This window comes from Pan troglodytes, chromosome 9 (assembly GCF_028858775.2).
Source record: "Pan troglodytes isolate AG18354 chromosome 9, NHGRI_mPanTro3-v2.0_pri, whole genome shotgun sequence".
Taxonomy (NCBI): Eukaryota; Metazoa; Chordata; class Mammalia; order Primates; family Hominidae; genus Pan; species Pan troglodytes.
The window spans coordinates 91,657,463-91,677,529 of NC_072407.2; the positions used below are offsets into that span (position 1 = coordinate 91,657,463).

General features: G+C 35.5%; 1 protein-coding gene across 7 annotated transcripts in view; it reads left to right on the forward strand.

Annotated features, from left to right (window-relative positions):
* The window catches only part of LOC451475 (Putative N-acetylated-alpha-linked acidic dipeptidase), a 62,816-nt gene extending 43,527 nt beyond the window's left edge, over positions 1 to 19,289 (forward strand). For 5 of the 7 annotated variants that reach the window (XM_016921764.4, XM_063784379.1, XM_063784380.1 and 2 more), the window contains 7 exons: positions 1,204 to 1,271; positions 7,916 to 8,007; positions 9,153 to 9,243; positions 11,448 to 11,712; positions 12,013 to 12,094; positions 17,201 to 17,293; positions 18,981 to 19,289. In XM_016921764.4, coding sequence (XP_016777253.1) covers positions 1,204 to 1,271; positions 7,916 to 8,007; positions 9,153 to 9,243; positions 11,448 to 11,712; positions 12,013 to 12,094; positions 17,201 to 17,293; positions 18,981 to 19,170 — 881 coding nt within the window. In that variant the 3' untranslated portion in view covers positions 19,171 to 19,289. The remainder of the gene's footprint in view (positions 1 to 1,203; positions 1,272 to 7,915; positions 8,008 to 9,152; positions 9,244 to 11,447; positions 11,713 to 12,012; positions 12,095 to 17,200; positions 17,294 to 18,980) is intronic. The other 2 variants (XM_016921766.4, XM_016921767.4) reach the window with 1 other exon arrangement.
* The last annotated feature ends 778 nt before the right edge of the window (positions 19,290 to 20,067 follow it).

Sequence of the window (20,067 nt, forward strand, 5' to 3'; positions counted from 1 at the left end):
GTATATTTATTTGGTCTTAGGATGTGGGCAATTAAATTGTAATAAATGCTGCCAAACTACTCCCCTCCCCAATTTCCACTCCTATAAACACTTCTGTTTTAAAAATTACATTGGCTGTTTGTACGTATTTATTCTTCCAGATAAATTTTAGAATCTAAAATCAAATCTTTAAGTTCCATAAACAAATCTGTTGTGGTGTCATTATTTTAAAAGCCTCAACTTTTGCTGTTCTCAAACATGGATCTGGGGCTTTGGGATAAAAGCTAGTTGCCATCCTCTGAGTGTTTCATGTGCTTTTACATTTCTGGGCATTTGCACAGTCTATGCCTTTAGCTGCAAATACCATTTTTCCCCCCAACTGTGTCCTGGTTCTAGAAAACCCAGTTCAAGAGTCCCCTCTCCAAGTTTGTGAAGTTGTCTTGACTTCCCTCCCCCAAAACTCCTCCTGAGTCAGCAGCCCCTCCCTGTGCTGTCTTGGCTTCCCAAGAACACCTCTCCTGGGTGCTTCACTTGATTGTCACAACCACCAGCCCCCTCCTGAGGAATGGGGACTGAAACTCTAAGAAGAGCACCTGGTTCACAAATTCATTGTCACAACAAATATTGATTGGTTAAATGCCAAATTCTAGGATTGTTCTAAGCACTGGGGTATGGCAGCAAACAAGAGAGTGCACCTTATCCCAGGGGACTTATCTTCTAGTGGGAGGGCCAATAATAAAAAGACAAGTACTTAATATGTTTTATGTTAAATAGATGAGTAATATGGAGAAACATGAGCCAAGGTTAAAAGAGAGAGTGGCTAAAATTAGGGGGTAAGAGACTGCTATTTTAGGTAGGGTGATCAGGGGAAATCTCTCAGAAAATCATGATATTAGACCAGAGGAGGAGGAGTAAGTCATGCAGATATAATGCAGAATACTGTTCCAGGCTGGAAGGACAGTGTGTGCAAAGATGCTGAGGGAGTATTCTTGGGCAGAATGTAAAATGCAGATTTTGAGAGGTGACCTGGGGTTTCATACATGGCAGTGTGGGCCATGGTGAGGATGATGGACTTTACAGAGTTAGTTGGGAAGCCACTGGAGAGTTACAGTTGATATCAGGTTTTAAAACAATCATTCTGGTAGGAATTTAGCAGTGGTCTTTGAAGAAAATAATAACAGAAAGAAATTAAATTTTAAAATCTATTCTTTTCTTATTTTTCAGGAAACTACACTCTGAGAGTTGATTGTACACCACTGATGTACAGCTTGGTATACAACCTAACAAAAGAGGTATATAATTACATATAATTTAAGAAAACCCAAGTTCTACAAATGATGTTTTCTTGAGGTATTATTATGTTAAACATTGGTGTTGTTTTATAACTTCTTGTCTTCTTTTCATATAACATATATGACATCACATCTTCACAGACCATCACATCTAGTAAACTGTTTACACAGATTGACTCATTTCTCACCACACCACTGTGAGGTAGCCCGTGAGTAGCATCATGTCTACCATCTCCATTCTTAAAACAGTGAAACTGAGCTCAAAGAACATTGGCCACCAAAGTCACACACAACTTGGACGGTAGCCGAACCAAGACTTGGTCCTATGGCTCAACTCCTTAATTAAAAAACTTGTTTATACTCTTCAGTATATTGATACCAATTAATTCAGAACACAGGAATCATTAAATGTTCCAATTGATTGAGAAAGAATATTCATAAGAATACCAGGTGCTGGCTTCCAGGGACAGAGGCTAGATGAGATCACAATTACATTTTTTCAGATAGGGATTATAAATAAAATTTAAATGCCATTAAGCTTTGGTTGCAAAAGAATGGAATGGAGGAGTGACCAAGATGACTGACTAGAAGCAACTATGGTGTGTGGCTCTCACAAAGAGAAATTGAAGGGGCAAGTAAATACAGCACCTTCAACTGAAATGAACAGATACTTACATTGGGACTAATCAAGGAAACAACCCAACCCAAGGAGAATGGAGAAAAGCAAGGCAGGATGACGGCCTACCTGGGAATGACACAGAGTCAAGGGAACTTCCCCCACCCAGGAAAATGATGAGCGAATGTGCAACCCCAGGAAACCATGCTTTCTCCATGGATCTTTGCAACCCTTAGGTCAGCAGATACCCTCATGAACCCACTCCACCAGGGCCTTCAGTCTGATACACAGCTGCATGGAGTCTTAGCAGAACAGCCACTCAGGCATGCACGGAGACACAGGAGCTTTAGATACACCAGCTTTCCAGGCTTCATGGCAAAAGTAACTGCAACTCCAGCACAGCAGGAGGTTAGACCCCCATACATACCCATAAAAAAGAGGCCGAATTCAAGGGCCTGAGCAGTGATGGTCTGCAGGCCCCACTTCCACAGCACTTCACAGGATAAGACCCACTGGCTTGGATTTCCAGCCAGCCACTGGTAGCAGTGTTGTGCCTATCTGGGAAAGAGCTCCTGGGTGGTGGTGGGGGGCAGGGAGGTGGGGGTGGAGGGGCGGGCTGCCATCTTTGCTGTTTGAGTGGCTTAGCCATTCCCACCTTTAGGCTTTGGAGAGCCCAAGATGACTGGGGGGTGGGGGTGGAAGCAGTACCCCAGCACAGCACAGTGGCCCCACAAAAACGTGGCCAGACTTCCTTATAAAGCAGATCCCCAACTGCGTTCCTCATCAATGGGTGGAGCCTCCCAACTAGGGCTTCTGGCTACCCCCACTGGTGTTCTCTGGCTAACAGAGGTTTTAGGACACCCTGGGATGGAGCTGCCAGGAGGAGGGGCAAACCACCATCTTTGCTGTTTGGGTGACTTAGCCATCCCAGGTTTCAGACTTCGGAGTGTCCAAGACAACCAAGGGCTGAAGTGGACCCTCACCACAGCACAGTTGCTCTACAAAAACGTGGCCAGACTACTTTTTAAACTAGGTCCCTGATCCTTTTCCTCCTGTCTGGGTAAGACCTCCCAGTGGGGTCTCCAGCCACCTCCTACAGGTCTATTCAGGCTGGCAACATGTCTATAACTCCCTTGGATGGAGGTCCCACAGTAAGAAGCAGGCTGCATTCTTTACTGTTTCACAGCCATCACCGATGATTCCTCCAGGTACTGTAAAATCTGAGGCAACTAGTGATTGGAGTCGACCCCCCAGCACAACACAGCAGCCCTGCAGAAAAGTGGCTAGACTGTTTAAAAAAAAAAAAAAAAGAAAAGAAAAGAACAAGCTCCACTCAAAGGTCACCAACCTCAAAGATTGAAGGCAGATAAGCCCACAAAGATGAGAAAGGATCAGTACAAGAATACTGAAAACTCAAAATGCCACAGTGCCCTCTTTCCTCCAAATGACTGCGTCACTTCTCCAGCAAGGGTTCAGAAACGGGTTGAGGCTGAGATGCCTGAAATGACAGAAGTAGAATTCATAATATGGATAGGGACAAAGTTTACTGGACTAAAGGAGCGTGTTGTAACCCAATTCTAGGAAGCTAAAAATCATGTTAAAACATTGCAGGAACTGACAGTAAAATAAGCCAGTTTAGAGAAGAATAGAGCTGAAAAATACTACAGCAACTTCACAATGCAATCACAAGTATTAATAGCAGTATAGACCAAGTGAAGGAAAGAATCTTAGAGCTTGAAGACTGTCTTTCTGAAATAATACAGGTAGACAAGAATAGAGAAAAAGGAATGAACAAAACCTCCAAGAAATATGTGATTATGTAAAGAGACTGAATCTATAACTGATTGGTGTACGTGAAAGAGATGGGAAGAATGGAACCAGCTTGGAAAACATATTCCAGGATATAATCCATGAGAACTTTCCCAACATAGCTAGATAGGCCAACATTCAAATTCAGGAAATGCAGAGAACCTCAGTAAGATACTACTTGAGAAGATCATCCCCAAGACACATACTCATCAGATTCTCCAAGGACAAAATGAGAGAAAAAATGTTAAAGGCAGCTAGAGGGAAAGGCCAGGTTACCTACAAAGGGAAGCCCATCAGCCTAACAGTGGACCTCTCAGCTGAAACCCTGCAAGCCAGAAGAGATTGGGGGCCAATGTTCAACATTCTTAGAAAAAAGAAATTCCAATCCAGAATTTCATATCCGACCACATTGAGCTTTATATGTGAAGGAGAAACAAGATTCTTTCAAGACAAGCAAATGCTGAGGGAATTTGTTACCACCAGACCTGTCTTAACAAGAGTTATTGACAGAAGTACTAAATATGGACAGGAAAGACTGTCACCAGCCACAACAAAAACACACTGAAGTACACAGACCAGTGATACTATAAAGCAATCACATAAGTCTGCAGAATAACCAGCTAACATCATGACGACAGGATCAAATCCACACATTTCAATTCTAATCTTATATGTAAATGGACTAAATACACCAATTAAAATACATAGAGTGGCAAGCTGGATAAAGAACCAGGACCTATTGGTATCCTGTCTTCAAGAGACCCTTCTCATATGCAATGACACACATAAGTCAAAATAAATAGATGAAGGAAAGTCTACCAAGCAAATAGAAAACAGAAAAATGCAGGAGTTCCAATTCTAGTTTCTGACAAAACAGACTTTAAACCAACAAAGATAAAAAAAAAGACAAAGAAGGGCATCGCATAATGGTAAAGGATTCAATTCAGCAAGAAGAGCTTAATGTCCTAAATATATATGCGCATAACACAGGAGCACCCAGATTCATAAGGCAAGTTCTTAGAGACCTTCGAAGAGACTTAGACTCCCACACAATAATAGTGGTAGACTTTAATAGCCTATTGAAAATATTAATTAATTTTCAAGACATAAAATAACAAAGATATTCATGGCCTAAACTGAGTACTGGATCAAATGGACCTGATAGATATCTACAAAATTCTCCACCCAGAAACAACAGAATAGACATTCTTGTCATCAGCTCATGGCACTTACTCTAAAATTGATCACATAATTGGAAGTAAAACACTCCTCAGCAAAAGCAAAAGAAATGAAATTAAAAACGTCTCTTGTACTGCCGTGCAAATTCAAAATCAAGAGAAAGAAATTCACTCAAAACTATTCAATTCCATGGAAATTGAATAACCTGCTCCTGAATGACTTGTGGGTATATAATGAGATGAAAGCAGGAATCAAGAAGTTCTTTGAAACTAATGAGAACAAAGATATGACACACCAGAATCTCTGGGACACAGCTAAGGCAGAATTAAAAGGGAAATTTATAGCACTAAATGCCCACATTAAAAGTTAGAAATATCTGGCCAGGTGTGGTGGCTCACACCTGTAATCCCAGCACTTTGGGAGGCCGGGGAGGGCAGATCACAAGGTCAGGAGATCGAGACCTTCCTGGCAAACACAGTGAAACCCTGTCTCTACTAAAATTACAAAAAATTAGCCAGATGTGGTGGCGGGTGCCTGTAGTCCCAGCTACTCAGGAGGCTGAGGCAGGAGAATCGCTTGAACCCGGGAGGTGGAGGTTGCAGTGAGCTGAGATCACGTCACTGCACTCCAGCCTGGACAACAGAGAGAGACTCCTTCTCAAAAAAAAAAAAAAAGTTAGAAAGATCTCAAGTTAACAACCTAGTGTCAAAACTAAATATACTAGAGAACAAAAGTAAACAAACCCCAAAGCTAGCGGAAGACACGAAATAACCAAGACCACAGCTGAACTGAAGGTGTTGGCGACATGAAAAACCCTTCAAAATATTAACGAATCCAGGAGCTGATTTTTTGAAAAAAAATAATAAAAAATAGAGTGCTAGCTAGACTAATAAAGAAGAAAAGTGATAAGATTCAAATAAACACTGTCAGAAATGATAAGGGGGAATATTCCCACTGACCCCACAGAAATACAAACATCAGAGAACATTATAAACACCTCTATGCACATAAACTAAAGAATCTAGAAGAAATGGATATTAGCTGGGTGTGGTGGCAGGTGCCTGTAATCCCAGCTACTCGGGAGGCTGAAGCAGGAGAATTGCGTGAACGAGGTTGCAGTGAGCAGAGATCGCACAATTGCACTCTAGCCCAGGCGACAGTGCAAGACTTCATCAAAAAACAAAACAAAAACAGAAAAAAAAAAAAGAAAAGGAAAAAGAAAAAAAAGGATAAATTCCTGGAAACATACACCTTCTGAAGGCTGAACCAGAAAGAAATTGAATCCCTGAACAGGCCAATCATGAGTTCTGAAACTGAGGCAGTAATTAATAGCTTACCAACCAAAAAAAGCCAAGGACCAAATGGATTCACAGCTTAATTCTACCAGAGGTACAAAGAAGGGCTGGTACTATTTCTATTGAAACTATTTCCAAATAATTAGGAGGAGAGACTCCTCCCTAACTAATTCTATGAGTCCAGCATCATCCCAATACCAAAACTTGGCAGAGATACAACAGCAACAAAAATTCAGGCCAGTATCTATGATGAACAATGATGCAAAAATCCTCAATAAAATACCGGCAAACAGAATCCAGCAGCACATTAGAAAGCTTATCCACCACAATCAAGTAGGCTTCATCCCAGGGATGCAAGGTTGATTCAACATATGCAAATCAATAAATGCAGTTAATCACATAGGCAGAACTAGAAACAAAAACCACATGATTATCTCAATAAATGCAGAAAAAAGCTTTCAATAACATTGAATATCTCTTCATGTTAAAAACTATCAATAAACTAGGTATTGAAGGAGCAAACCTCAAAATAATAAGAGCCATATATGACAAACCCACAGCCAACATCGTACTGAATGGGCCAAAGCTACAAGCAGTCCTTTTCAAAACCGACACAAAATAAAGTTTCTTCTCTAATCACTCCTATTCAACATAGTATTGGAAGTGATGGCCAGGGTAATCAGGCAAGACAAAAAAATAAAGCTCATTCAAATAAAAAGAGAGGAGGTCAAACTATCCCTGTTTGCAGATGACATGATTCTATATCTAGGAAATTCCATTGTCAAAGCCCAAAAGCTCCTTAAGCTGATAAGCAACTTTATCAGTCTCAGGATACAAAATCAATGTGCAAAAATTGCTAGCATTCCTATACACCAACAACAGACAAGCCAAGAGCCAAGTCACAAATTAACACTCATTCACAATTACCACAAAATGAATAAAATACCTATGAATACAGCTAACTCAGGAGGTGAAAGATCTCTACAAGGAGAACTACAAACCACTGCTCTAAGAAATCAGAGATGACATATTCAAATGGAAAAACATTCCATGCTCATAGATAGGAAGAATCAATATCATTAAAATGGCCATATTGCCCAAAGTAATTTATAGATTCAGTGCTATTCCTATTAAACTATTATTGGCATTCTTCACAGAATTTGAAAAATCTGTTTTAAAATTCATATGGATCCATAAAAGAGCCCATATAACCAAGGCAATCCTAAGCAAAAAGAACAAAGCTGGAGACATCAAACTATACTATGAGGCTACAGTAACCAAAACAGCATGATACTGGTACAAGAACAGACATTGCGGTTTATTGTATGTTATTGAATGACTTTGGTAACCCTACTGGCAAGAAACAATTTTGCTTCTTTTTATTTTCTTTGTTGTGAGATGAGAAATAGTTTTGATTGTAGTATCTTTTAATTCAGAAAAATAGACAAAAAGATCATACACTATGCCATTCATCTAAAGACGATGGCTTGGTATGAATTTGGTGTAGCCTGTTTATGCTATGCACTTCATACATTTATTTTTATAATATAGTTCACCTATATATAATCACATGAGTATTTTCCCACTTGTCAGAAACTTATAATTCTTGATGACTGCTAATGTATGGATAGCATCCCTTGTTTTTGCTGAATTGTGGCTTAGTTACTCACTTCTCGTTAATGGACATCTAGTTTTTAATATATCTGATTTGTAAGTATTCTCTTTTTTTCTTTTAATTTGTGTAGCTGAAAAGCCCTGATGAAGGCTTTGAAGGCAAATCTCTTTATGAAAGTTGGACTAAAAAAAGTCCTTCCCCAGAGTTCAGTGGCATGCCCAGGTAAATAAATGAATGAAGTTTCCACTGAATTCAGTGTGGGATCGTTTTGAAAATAAAAGCATATTTTCTTTCAATCATTAAGTGAAAAATTAAGTTTCAAAATGGTCTAAAATCTGATAAAGGAAAAGCATTACTTTGGTTCACAAATAAAATATTACTGTGTGTTTTGTAGTTAAATCTGCAGGATATCAAAACGTGATTTCTCTTTAGAATATGTAATATATACATATGGAACATTTCAACAGATTATAAAGATTGGTCATTTCTTATATGAAATGCATGGGATGAGAAGTGTTTTGGACTTTGGATTTTTTTAAGATTTTGGAATATTTGCATTATACTTACTGGTTGAACATCCCTAATCTGAAAATTCATAATCTGAAATGCTTCAGTTAGCATTTCCTTTCAGTGTCATGTAGGTGCTTAAAAACTTTTGGATTTTGCAGCATTTTTAAAAATGTTCTAATCTTTAATTTTTGTGAGTACGTAGTAGGTGTATTTATTTTTGGGGTGCATGAAATGTTTTGATACAGATCTTGGATTTTTGGATTAGGGATACTCAACCCATGATAGAGATAATGATGAAAAGTAATTTTCCTCATTTTTCTGCCATCTCATCACCTTGTAATTATCCTTTTTCTGAATATCATATAGTTAACAAATATTTTGCTTATTGCAATAAAAATGCAAGCATCATTTCAACATTGGTTGTATCTTCACAAGCAAGGGAAGAAGAATAAATATCTCAGTGCTCTCAGTTTATCGATGTCAACAGCACTATTTATATTATTAAGGGCAAAATTTATGTCCAAATTATCTGAAAAATATTTGCTTTTCACTCTATTATGTACAACAAATACAGATGATAAATGGAATGAAATAAGCTTAAGGAAAATGTTTTCCAACTTCAGAAACCTTTAACAAAATGTGACATAAAATAGTCATTCCTACACGAAACAGTCTCATAGAAGGAGATATTTTGTGATCAAAATTAATATTCTTTTCATGTTTTTGCTGCATGTCTAAAGCTGTATGTTTAAAATTACATTTATTATAGTAAGAATGGGGTTTAGTTTAATGGACATGTAATCTGTGCTTAATGAACAAATTACTTTGAAATAATTCTGTTGTTTTATCTCTAAAAGGATAAGCAAATTGGGATCTGGAAATGATTTTGAGGTGTTCTTCCAACGACTTGGAATTGCTTCAGGCAGAGCACGGTATACTAAAAATTGGGTAAGTGAATCTCAAATTATCCAAGATTATTTATGAATATGTTTTAACTAAACAAATAATTCTGACTCCAAAAAGTGAATCAAGCATTAGAGGAATAGAGAAATTTGAAAGCAGAGGGAGAAGTCTCAATGGTTGACAGTATCACTACTACATAGGATAACTCCTGTATCTGGTATTCCAACCCTAAATTCAAGTGTCAGTTGGTATCAATACTCATGTCTGCAAATGTGAACTTCCGTGTACTCCTTTAAACATATTTTCTGTTTCATTTGGTGGCATTGCATTCACTCAGTCATTTAAGTTGGAAATGTAGGAATTGTCTTTGATTTTACCCTCCTCCTTATTCAAAATTAGTCAGTATTTCCCCATTATCATTCAAAATTAATGAGTGTATTTGGATTTCCATCTCTTACTGTATCTCCAATTATTAAACAAATAACAAGTCATTAAACAAATGAAAAATGGTATATATATTAGTCTGTTTTCCTGCTCCTAATAAAGACATACCTGAGACTGGGTCATTTACAAGGGAAATATGTTTAATTGACTCACAGTTTCATATGGCTGGGGAGGCCTCACAATCATGGCTGAAGGTGAATGAGGAGCAAAGTTACATCTTACATGGCATCAGGCAAGAGAGGATATGCAGGGGAACTTCCCTTTATAAAACCATCAGCTCGCATGAGACTTATTCACTATCACAAGAGCAGTGCAGGAAAATTCGTCCCCCATGATTCAATTACCTCCCACAAGGTCTCTCCCATGACACGTGGGGATTATCATAATTCAAGGTGAGATTTGGGTGGGGACACAGAGTCAAATCATATCAGTATAATACACTGTGTACGTGTAAAAGTCATGATTCCCTTTCTTTTGTTGTTGATTATATATATATATATGGTTTTCATTTTCTTCAAAGTAAATTGGGTACATAGTTTATAAAATGTCAAGTAGTTTTATAAGAACACTGGTTTATAATTAAAAACAGTTGTTTCTTATTTCCATTTCATATTCATACCACCCCTGATTTCTGTTCATCAGATGAAACCTTTGTCAACTTTTATGATACATCCATATTTATAAGTAATATTTTAATCCTGATACTTCTTCAATTTTAAATTTTATGTTATAAAGAAAAATCATTCTCACAGTTATAAAAATGGTAAGGAAGAGTTCATTCAAAACTATTCCAATAAGAATATTGCAATAATAAGAAATCGAGCTCAACTCCAAATACAGAAAAGACATTTGGTGATTTAGAGTTGACATTAAGTTTCTGTAAGCCTTTCCTCATGGGCTATTCTTCCCAGACAGAAAATCTTCAATCTCCTGTCTGTGAGGTAGGAAGTTAGGCAGAGTTATGTAGGAGGTGATAGTGAGGATAAATATTAATATTGTCTACATTTTACTACGAAAAAATTACAACAAAGAAAAGTCAAATGACCACCTAAAGTTTTTGGTAGTAAGTCCTGAAGCCTAGATTCAAACCCTGGCAGGGTAATTCCAGAATCCCAGTCTCTTCAACACATCAGTACATAAAATGTCCTTTTATATTAATAATAAAAAATAAGCATCTTAAGATGATCAAAAGTGATAAACCAGCAGTTCACAGTTTGAAAAGTCCTTCCTTCTACCTATACTTTTGGTTTTCCTGACACCTGTCTGGGCCTCCCTTCTCTCTCCTTAGTGAGATTTTGGATCCACTACTGCACCCCTCACCACTCAGACTCTCCAGCCTTCAGCACACTGCTTGTCAGACAATCATTTACCCATGGAATTTTAGTGATTAAACAATTTAGTGTCTTCTCCTATATAATATTGTGTAATACTTATGTACTTGCCTTTAACAATTCGTCTTCTTATTTTTATCCAAATGCAAGATGTCTTGTCTTTTTTTTCAGATTCTTAAAACATGAATCTAAGAATGCAATCTTCTGCATTCTTAGAGGCAAGCCAGTTTGGTCCCTTTCAAATAATTTTTAAATAATATTTGTTATATCATATACACATATTTTAATTGATACAAGCCTGGAGTGTGTTTACGTATCATAATATTAGCCGTTTAGGATGTAGCTTATTGAGATCTTAAGTACTTTCCTTGATCCATCACTGACCAATCTTACTAATACTAATAGTAAATATGGTGCTAATCATTTTTTTGTAAGCTATCCTATAAGAGATATGTTTTGTCATTTTTTCTGTAGGAAACAAACAAATTCAGCGGCTATCCACTGTATCACAGTGTCTATGAAACATATGAGTTGGTGGAAAAGTTTTATGATCCAATGTTTAAATATCACCTCACTGTGGCCCAGGTTCGAGGAGGGATGGTGTTTGAGCTAGCCAATTCCATAGTGCTCCCTTTTGATTGTCGAGATTATGCTGTAGTTTTAAGAAAGTATGCTGACAAAATCTACAATATTTCTATGAAACATCCACAGGAAATGAAGACATACAGTGTATCATTTGGTATGTTACCCTTCCTTTTTCAAATTCCTCATCTGTATGGTTCTATTAATCTCCTAAATATAATGGACTATCTTAGGTCATTTATTATTTATTGCTATTTCAAGTGATCCAATATTCTGTTTATGTCTATAAATGTATTTTCCATTTTATGGATGCTCACATCTTATAATATAAAAATATAAATACCTTGTAAAACACAAAAGATGATGGCTTCTATATTGTTCCTTTTCTTGAACTATAGAGCAGTGCCATTAGAAATTATGTTCTTTAAGCATTTGATGATCCCAATTTCTATTTCAGATTCACTTTTTTCTGCAGTAAAGAATTTTACAGAAATTGCTTCCAAGTTCACTGAGAGACTCCAGGACTTTGACAAAAGCAAGTATGTTCTACATATATGTGCATATGTGTATATGTGTGTGTGTGTGTGTGTATATATATACATATATTTAAAAGTAAACTAACATCACTGTTGCTGAACTAGCTTTGGGAATTTCTTGCTGTTTTCTTTTTTTTAAATTTGTTTTACTTTAAGTTCCTGGATGCACGGGCAGAACGTGCAGGTTTGTTACATAGGTATACAAGTGTCGTTTCCTGCTGTTTTCTGTCTTTCCACTCTAGCACATCCTATGTAGGGCTGCCCTATCTCAAAAGACCTACTTTCAACATTCTGAGTGGCAATTGTGCTGCTCAGAAATGTCAGTCCCTCCCTCCTGCCATTTTATCAGTTACAAAATACTCTGCTTAACATTGAAGGTCCTCTACTGTGTGACCCCAGCTGTTTCCAGTTTTATTTCTTGCTTTTTCAGTATCTGTACATCATAACTCAGCCAGACTATTTATTTTTCAAAGCATGATTTCTTTCTACCTCTTTTGTTTTTGTCATTACCTCCACATAGAGCTCCTTATTTCCACTTCCATCTGGCAAAATTCTGTTTATCCAGAATAGCAAATATTGTGAAGCCATTAATTTTGGAAATGTTAAACATTTAGGATTAATTCTGTGTAAGATTACACAAGTACAACACAATTTGAACAAAATTTTAAGATGGAAGGAAAAATACTTGGTGAGAATACTAAGGTAATTTTTTTAAAGTATAATTTTGAGGGTACAGATCTGTGTATTAAATATAGTATCATGATATAAATATCAAATCCCCAGGAGCTGATGTAAGAACACATAAAAAGATTACAGTAGATGATGTAGAAATAGGCTCGGTGATCTATAAGGAAGTATTAGTAATAAACGATACAGCAAAAATTAATGGGGAAAGATTACTCAATCATAATATTATATAAACTATGTTAGTACCTGCTATAAAAGTAAATTCAGAATCGCACTTCACATTGTATGCTAACATAAACAACAGGTGTAAAGAATTATTTAGTAAAAATGGAAATTTCTTGAAAGATGCCCAGTTTAGAAGCAATGGGGAAATGATGCAATCAGATTTGAGACCATTTGAAATGGTTCAGAATACGAAAATTAATATTCACAAGAAAAATTAAGAAAGTTGAAAACTTATTTTCTAGCAAAAATGGAGAGTAATATATACATTATAAAATATTTTTTGAAAATTAAACAGTCCAAAAGAACCAGCTGAAAATATCGGTAAGAAACAAGACAAATAATTTTTAAAATGTTGTCAAAGATACACCTGTAAAGAAACATAGCAAAATATTGCAGTTCACTGATGCATAATTCAGAAATACAAATGAAAGTAATGTGATGTTATTTTTACAACACATTAATAACAATTTAAACCTTGGTTGTGCACATTGCTGTAGCTGGTACACTGAAGCATATGCTCTCCATGCTTTTCTGATAGCATTATGAATTATTTTAGCCTTTTTGAAAAAGATAGATACATATTGCTAATGTGTTCAAGAGCTGTCACAGAGTCCTGTGCTTTGACATAGTATTTCCATTTCTTGGATTATTTCTTAGGAAAAAGTCTCCATTTTGGAAAAGAAAGGCTGCCTGGAGAAAGATTTGAAGTACAAAATTATAATAGCAAGTAATTCAAAATAACCTAATGCCTAAGAGAAGAGAAATTACTAAAAAATTTGATATTCACCAATTTGAACATTTTATAATCCTTACAATGGATTATTAGAAATACAACATAATAGAAGATACTTAGAATAAAATATGAAGTAAGCAAAAAGGATGTAAAATTGTAAATATAATTTGATTAATTTTTATTTAACAAATACAGGAAAAACTTAAAGAGAATTAATGAATTATTATAATAATTGTGCTATCCTCAGGGAATATTGGAAGAATTGTTTACCTATTCTTTTCAATTCTTTATAATTTTTATATGTGGGTAAAAAAGTCAACAATAAGAAATACATTTTAAGGAGATCCCAAACACCATGTATTCTATAAAACTGGTTTTCTTTTTGTATTTAAAAGAAAAAATGTTTTCTCCCTCTGACAAAATGCCTCATGGTTTGAATTGTGGTTTGTTTAGGACACTTATTGTTTAGCACACTCAGCTTCCCCTTCCTTTAGTATTTCTATATTTCTTTTATTTTCTCTAAGTGATAGTGAAGATCCACTCTGTTCCCTATATGATATTTACAAATTCTGAAACACCTGAGCAGTGCTTTGCACATAATAATAGTAAATTCTGACTAAGTAAATTAAACTGAATGTTGAATTTCTCAACCAAAACTTTGAAATCTAAGGAAGAGATATGACTTTATCCTGCTTTTCTTGTATCACTTCTTGCCTCATCAAAGAATATAAGACGTTAACACAGGATACAGAGAAAGAGAAGTGCGTGTGTGTGTGTGTGTGTGTGCGCGCGTGCGTGCATATTTACATGTGTGTAGCCACATGAGTTTTTGTACTTGTAGCAATGCTTTGTGAATTTGATTCCGAAACCCATAGCATCTTATTGAAATTATCCTTCATTCGATTGTCTCAACTGTTTATCGGAGTTGCTAACAGGTATTCTGTGTTTCATTCACCTTTATAATATCACAGAATCAGAATTCATGATGCCAAATACATAAATGTTAAAAATAGCTCAAATCCAAATTATGGGAGTTTAAGTTGTTCCTATTTTCCTTTTGTCGGCAAGGTGCAGTTGAAAGAACAATATCAATCTCCTATTTCACTCTAAAACTTCCTAGTGTGAATTTAGGCAAGTTACGTAACTCATGATCCTTTGTTATCTCATCTACAAAATGGGGCTGTTACCCTACCCAACTTGCAGAATTGCTCTGAAAATTAAAAATCACATTTGGTATAAACATTCAGAACAGTAATTGGCACATAGGAAATGATCACTAAATGCTAACTTTTAGTAAAACTAAATTATGAAAAGCAAGAGGTAAATTAATGAATAAGATGATTCATGCTTTCTTATTGTAATGATTTTTCTCAGTTAATTAAATTGTGAAATAATTGGTATATTAAATTCAGTAACTCATTGTTGAAGTATTCAGAGCTTGCTGATAAACTTTCAATTATATTGAATCATCCTTATTATAATAACAACCTCAACACTCCTTTTAGAATGTAAGTTCTGTAAAAGCAGGGAGTGTTTGATAAATAGGAGATATCCAAATATTGTTGAAAGACTTAAGTAATCACCATCTCTTGTGTTCATAATAGGTTTAGCTTTAAAAATAAAAGGAATATTGTTAGTTATCACTTGGTAAATATTTATAATTTGCCAGGCATCTTACTAAACATTAGCAAGTCATCTTATTTTAATATTGATATTACTTCAGTGAGTAGATTGCTAGGATACCTAAGGTGAAGAAAATCTTGCCTATATTTGTATATCTGGGTTGATCAGTTAATTATGCCAATGTAAATAAAAATCACTATTATTTTTTCCATTTGCACATACAACTGTTTCTGTGCTTTTATAAGCCTGAGCAGTATAGTATTTTATAAGATTTTAAAGATGTCATAGCTATGCATGTTATTGTTTTTAATTTGCATATTACAAAATGTTAAAATTTACAATTGACATTTGAACAACAGTGATTTGAACTGCACAGGTCCACTTACATATGATTTTTTTTCAATTAATACAGTGAGCCCTCTCTATCCATAGATTTCATATTAGCAAGCAAACGCAGATGGAAAATTCAGTATTATTCACTGTAATCCCAGGTACTCAGGAAGCTGAGGCAGAGGGATTGCTTGAGCTCAGGTGTTTGAGGCTATACTGAGCTATGATTAAGCCACTGCACTCCAGCCTGGGCAACAGAGCAAGAAAATCTCTTAAGAAAACAAAATAAAATACAGTATTGAAGGACTAAAACCCACATATATGGAGGGCCGACTATTCTTGTTATTTTTAAATATGGAAAACTTTTTATTTTGCCAAATTAAATCTTTTATTTTCAAGCTTACATCTGAAAATATTAGCATTGCATACAGAAAATGATTTCATTAAAAACATCTAAAAGTAGGATGGACATAAATCTAGAACAAAAGTATTTTAAGTGAGTAAATTCATTTATGTGGAAAACATCTCAACAAACATCTTTCTTTTAGCTTTGATATATTAGAACATTTATCACAGAATAATGCTCATTCTACAAGCTTGAATCTGAGAACCTCAGATGTAGCTAATGAGAAACTAATGAAAAATATAAAATAAGAGAATTATAGAAACTTAAAAAAAACCTGTTACATTCCATTTGGACTACTAGCCATGTGTTCCATAAACATTTTCTATTTTATATAATTGCCTATCTCATTGTCTTAACAATATGAAGACTAAGATGTGAAAGGGGGATTAAGCATGTGGTAAGAGTTATACTGGGGGCAGCTAACCCAAGGGAGATCAGATGTGGCTTCAGATTCCACATACACAGCTACATTTCCTCATTGAGGCAGACCAAGTTAATCCAGAAAGTCATATCAGGCTCCAAGAATGCTGTACTTAAACCATTCTGAAAATCACTTGAAATGATATAATTTTAGGTAACTTTTAGACTTAAATCTAGATCATTATACCGAGAGATCTATTTAATTTGTTTGGTAGTTTGTTCATTTTCACCCTGTTAATTCCACAGAGGACTCGTCATTTACATTAGGTATATCTCCTAATGCTATCCCTCCCCCCTCACCCCACCCCACGACAGGCCCCGGTGTGTGATGTTCCCCACCCTGTGTCCAAGTGTTCTCATTGTTCAGTTCCCACCTATGAGTGAGATAACGGGTGCATCACACCAACATGGCACATGTATATATATGTAACAAACCTGCACGTTGTGCACATGTACCCTCGAACTTAAAGTATAATAATAAAAAAAAATTCCACAGAGGAGGAGGGCCGACTTTTCATATACATGCGTCCTCCTTGCAGGACTTGAGTATGCACAAATTTTGGTGCAGAGGGTGGTCCTGGAACCAATCCCCGGAGATAACTAAATTCAGTTTTTCTCTGAAATTTTTATTTTCTGGGTAGAAACATTTTCATGAAGTTATAATTGTATTCATTTTCTTTCTCAGCCCAATATTATTAAGAATGATGAATGATCAACTCATGTTTCTGGAAAGAGCATTTATTGATCCATTAGGGTTACCAGACAGACCTTTTTATAGGTAAGAAAAGAAAATATGACTCCTTTCTGTAATATCACTTTTTCTGCTAATTATTTTTATTTTTTTCACTGTGGAAAAAATATTGAAGTTGACTTCTTGCAAGCAAATGGAAAATTTCAAAATATATGTAGTAAGTGATAGTTGTATTGTTTCTTCATATAATGTAATATGATTTTTGCATATCTTTATTTTGAGTATCTTTGTTCTGATTATAAAAGAATATAAATTTATTTTAGAAAATATAGAAGATCCAGAAAGCCACGACAGAAAATAAAAATCTCCCCAATTTTATCAGAAAAATATAAAATCATTGTTATATTCTTGTGTGTATAATTTTAGCTCCTTTTCTGTCTTAAATATATTTTTACTTATGTATACACACAACCTAAACATCTCTCTATATATAATGTATATAATAAATATATATTTATTTATTCTTTTCCCTAATGTTGATATTTAGATATTTTATTTCCTCCTAAATCCTGACAGTTGGATTTTTTTCTGTCAAACATTGACTGTCCCGAGGTTGATCTTCTAAATATTGCAGAATGAGATAGATCATTAGACAGCCAGAAATGGCCCTAACTTTCTTTCTAGGGATTATCAAAGGGTTGGGTTTGGGAGTAAGAACATCTTCCAAATAGGTTGACTCGATCAGATCACCAATGGCAGCATATTTTTATCCATCCCCCACCCCCTTTTTTTTCCTAAGAGATAGGGTCCTATTCTGTCTCCCAGGCTGGAGTTCAGTTGTGCAATTGTAGCTCACTGCAGCCTCAGACTTTTGGGCTCAACCAATCTTCCTGCGGCAGCCTCCCAAGAAGCTAGGACTACAGTCACATGCCACCATGCCCAGCTAATATTTGTATTTTCGTTTGTAGTGACAGGGTGTCCCTATGTTGCCCAGGCTCGTCTAGAACTCCTGGCCTCAAGCAATCCTCCCACTTTGGCCTCCCTAATATATGGGATTACAGGCATGAGCTACTGCTTCTGGCCTTATTTACATCTTTACTTTGGAGTTTGTCTTTCTCTTCTGTGGGCTATTACATGAACTGTCTTAGCCCATTCTATAAAACATTTTCTGCTTTGGTCACGTGGAACATTACGAAATTGTTTTTGATGATTCTTCAAACTCTATATTAAGTATTCTAACATGGTAGTGTGACTTTTTTAAAAAAGACAAAAAAATACAATAGAGGGTTTACTGATCACAAACAAGACTGTAACGATCACAATTGTGCTGTAATGTAGGGGGTAGCATGATATACTAAAAAATCAGCAGTTACTTGTCATGTGCCTTGAGACAAATCATTTAGTTACTTTATCTTTCAGACCTCAGTTTCCTCCTCTGTGAAATACTAATATCAACTGTGTAGAGTTTATTTCTAAACATCAGAAAAATTGTAAGTAAACACTAAATACCAAGAATGATTGCTGTGGTTACTATCATCATTGTTAGTTTTGTAGTACTGAACCACTTTAATTTATTTGTTTGAAATAAAATATAATTAATTACTATAGATTTCATATAATAGTCTTCAGAGATGATTGAACTTGGAAGTTCAGTTGACAAGTGGCTTGTTCAAATTGTTATAGGAATATGCAATCCAGGAATTGCAGAGTGCTCTTGTGTTTCTCTTGTATATCATTTGGGCACCTAATAAACAGCAAATGATTTTATCAACAGGCATGTCATCTATGCTCCAAGCAGCCACAACAAGTATGCAGGGGAGTCATTCCCAGGAATTTATGATGCTCTGTTTGATATTGAAAGTAAAGTAGACCCTTCCAAGGCCTGGGGAGATGTGAAGAGACAGATTTCTGTTGCAGCCTTCACAGTGCAGGCAGCTGCAGAGACTTTGAGTGAAGTAGCCTAAGAGGATTCTTTAGCGACTCTGTATTGAATTTGTGTGGTATGTCACTCAAAGAATAATAATGGGTATATTGATAAATTTTAAAATTGGTATATTTGAAATAAAGTTGAATATTATATATAGTTATGTGAGTGTTTATATATGTGTGTGTTTATATTGTTTATCTTCTCCCTATGGATTAAAAATAAATTTCATAATTATAAGAGGTTATTCTGAAGTGGAAACATTTAACTCAGTATTAAATCTAAGGAGAATGGCCTAATATAGTAAAACTCTCATCTGGCATTATCAGGGAATCAAGTCTAATCTATTCATGTCACTTCACACAGAAGAAAACATCAGTATGTCAGAGAGCACACTGGGGAATATGCACAAGATTATCCCAAGCCAAAGGCCTCACGGCCTGCCTGGCCACCCTGGGCTGAGAGGATCACTATCTCAGCACACTATTTGGGAAATGGATCAAATGACACTTTTAGTAAATGTTATCACTCTATAGCATAAGAAATAATTAATTTCTTTTTATTTATATAAAAGGCTATATAGTATAACATATATGTATAGTAATTAAATGAACATTTGTGAACCTAATAGCCATATGAAGAAAATAACATTTCTAATATCTTTGGATGCCCCATGTACTAATGACAGTTACGCTTTTGCATTTTCTTGAATTTTATGTTTATTTATCTTTCCTCTGTCATTATTTATAATTTTATCACACATGGCTGTATCCTTTACATGTTTTGGCATTATGTATTTTTGAAATTTTTATAAAGACAATCATACCATGTGTAATTTTCAGGGACTTGATTTTTTTCATTGACTTTTAAGGGTTCAAATATATTATCACTGTGGATGTAGTTTGCCATATTTTGCTGATATAGAGCATTCATTCAC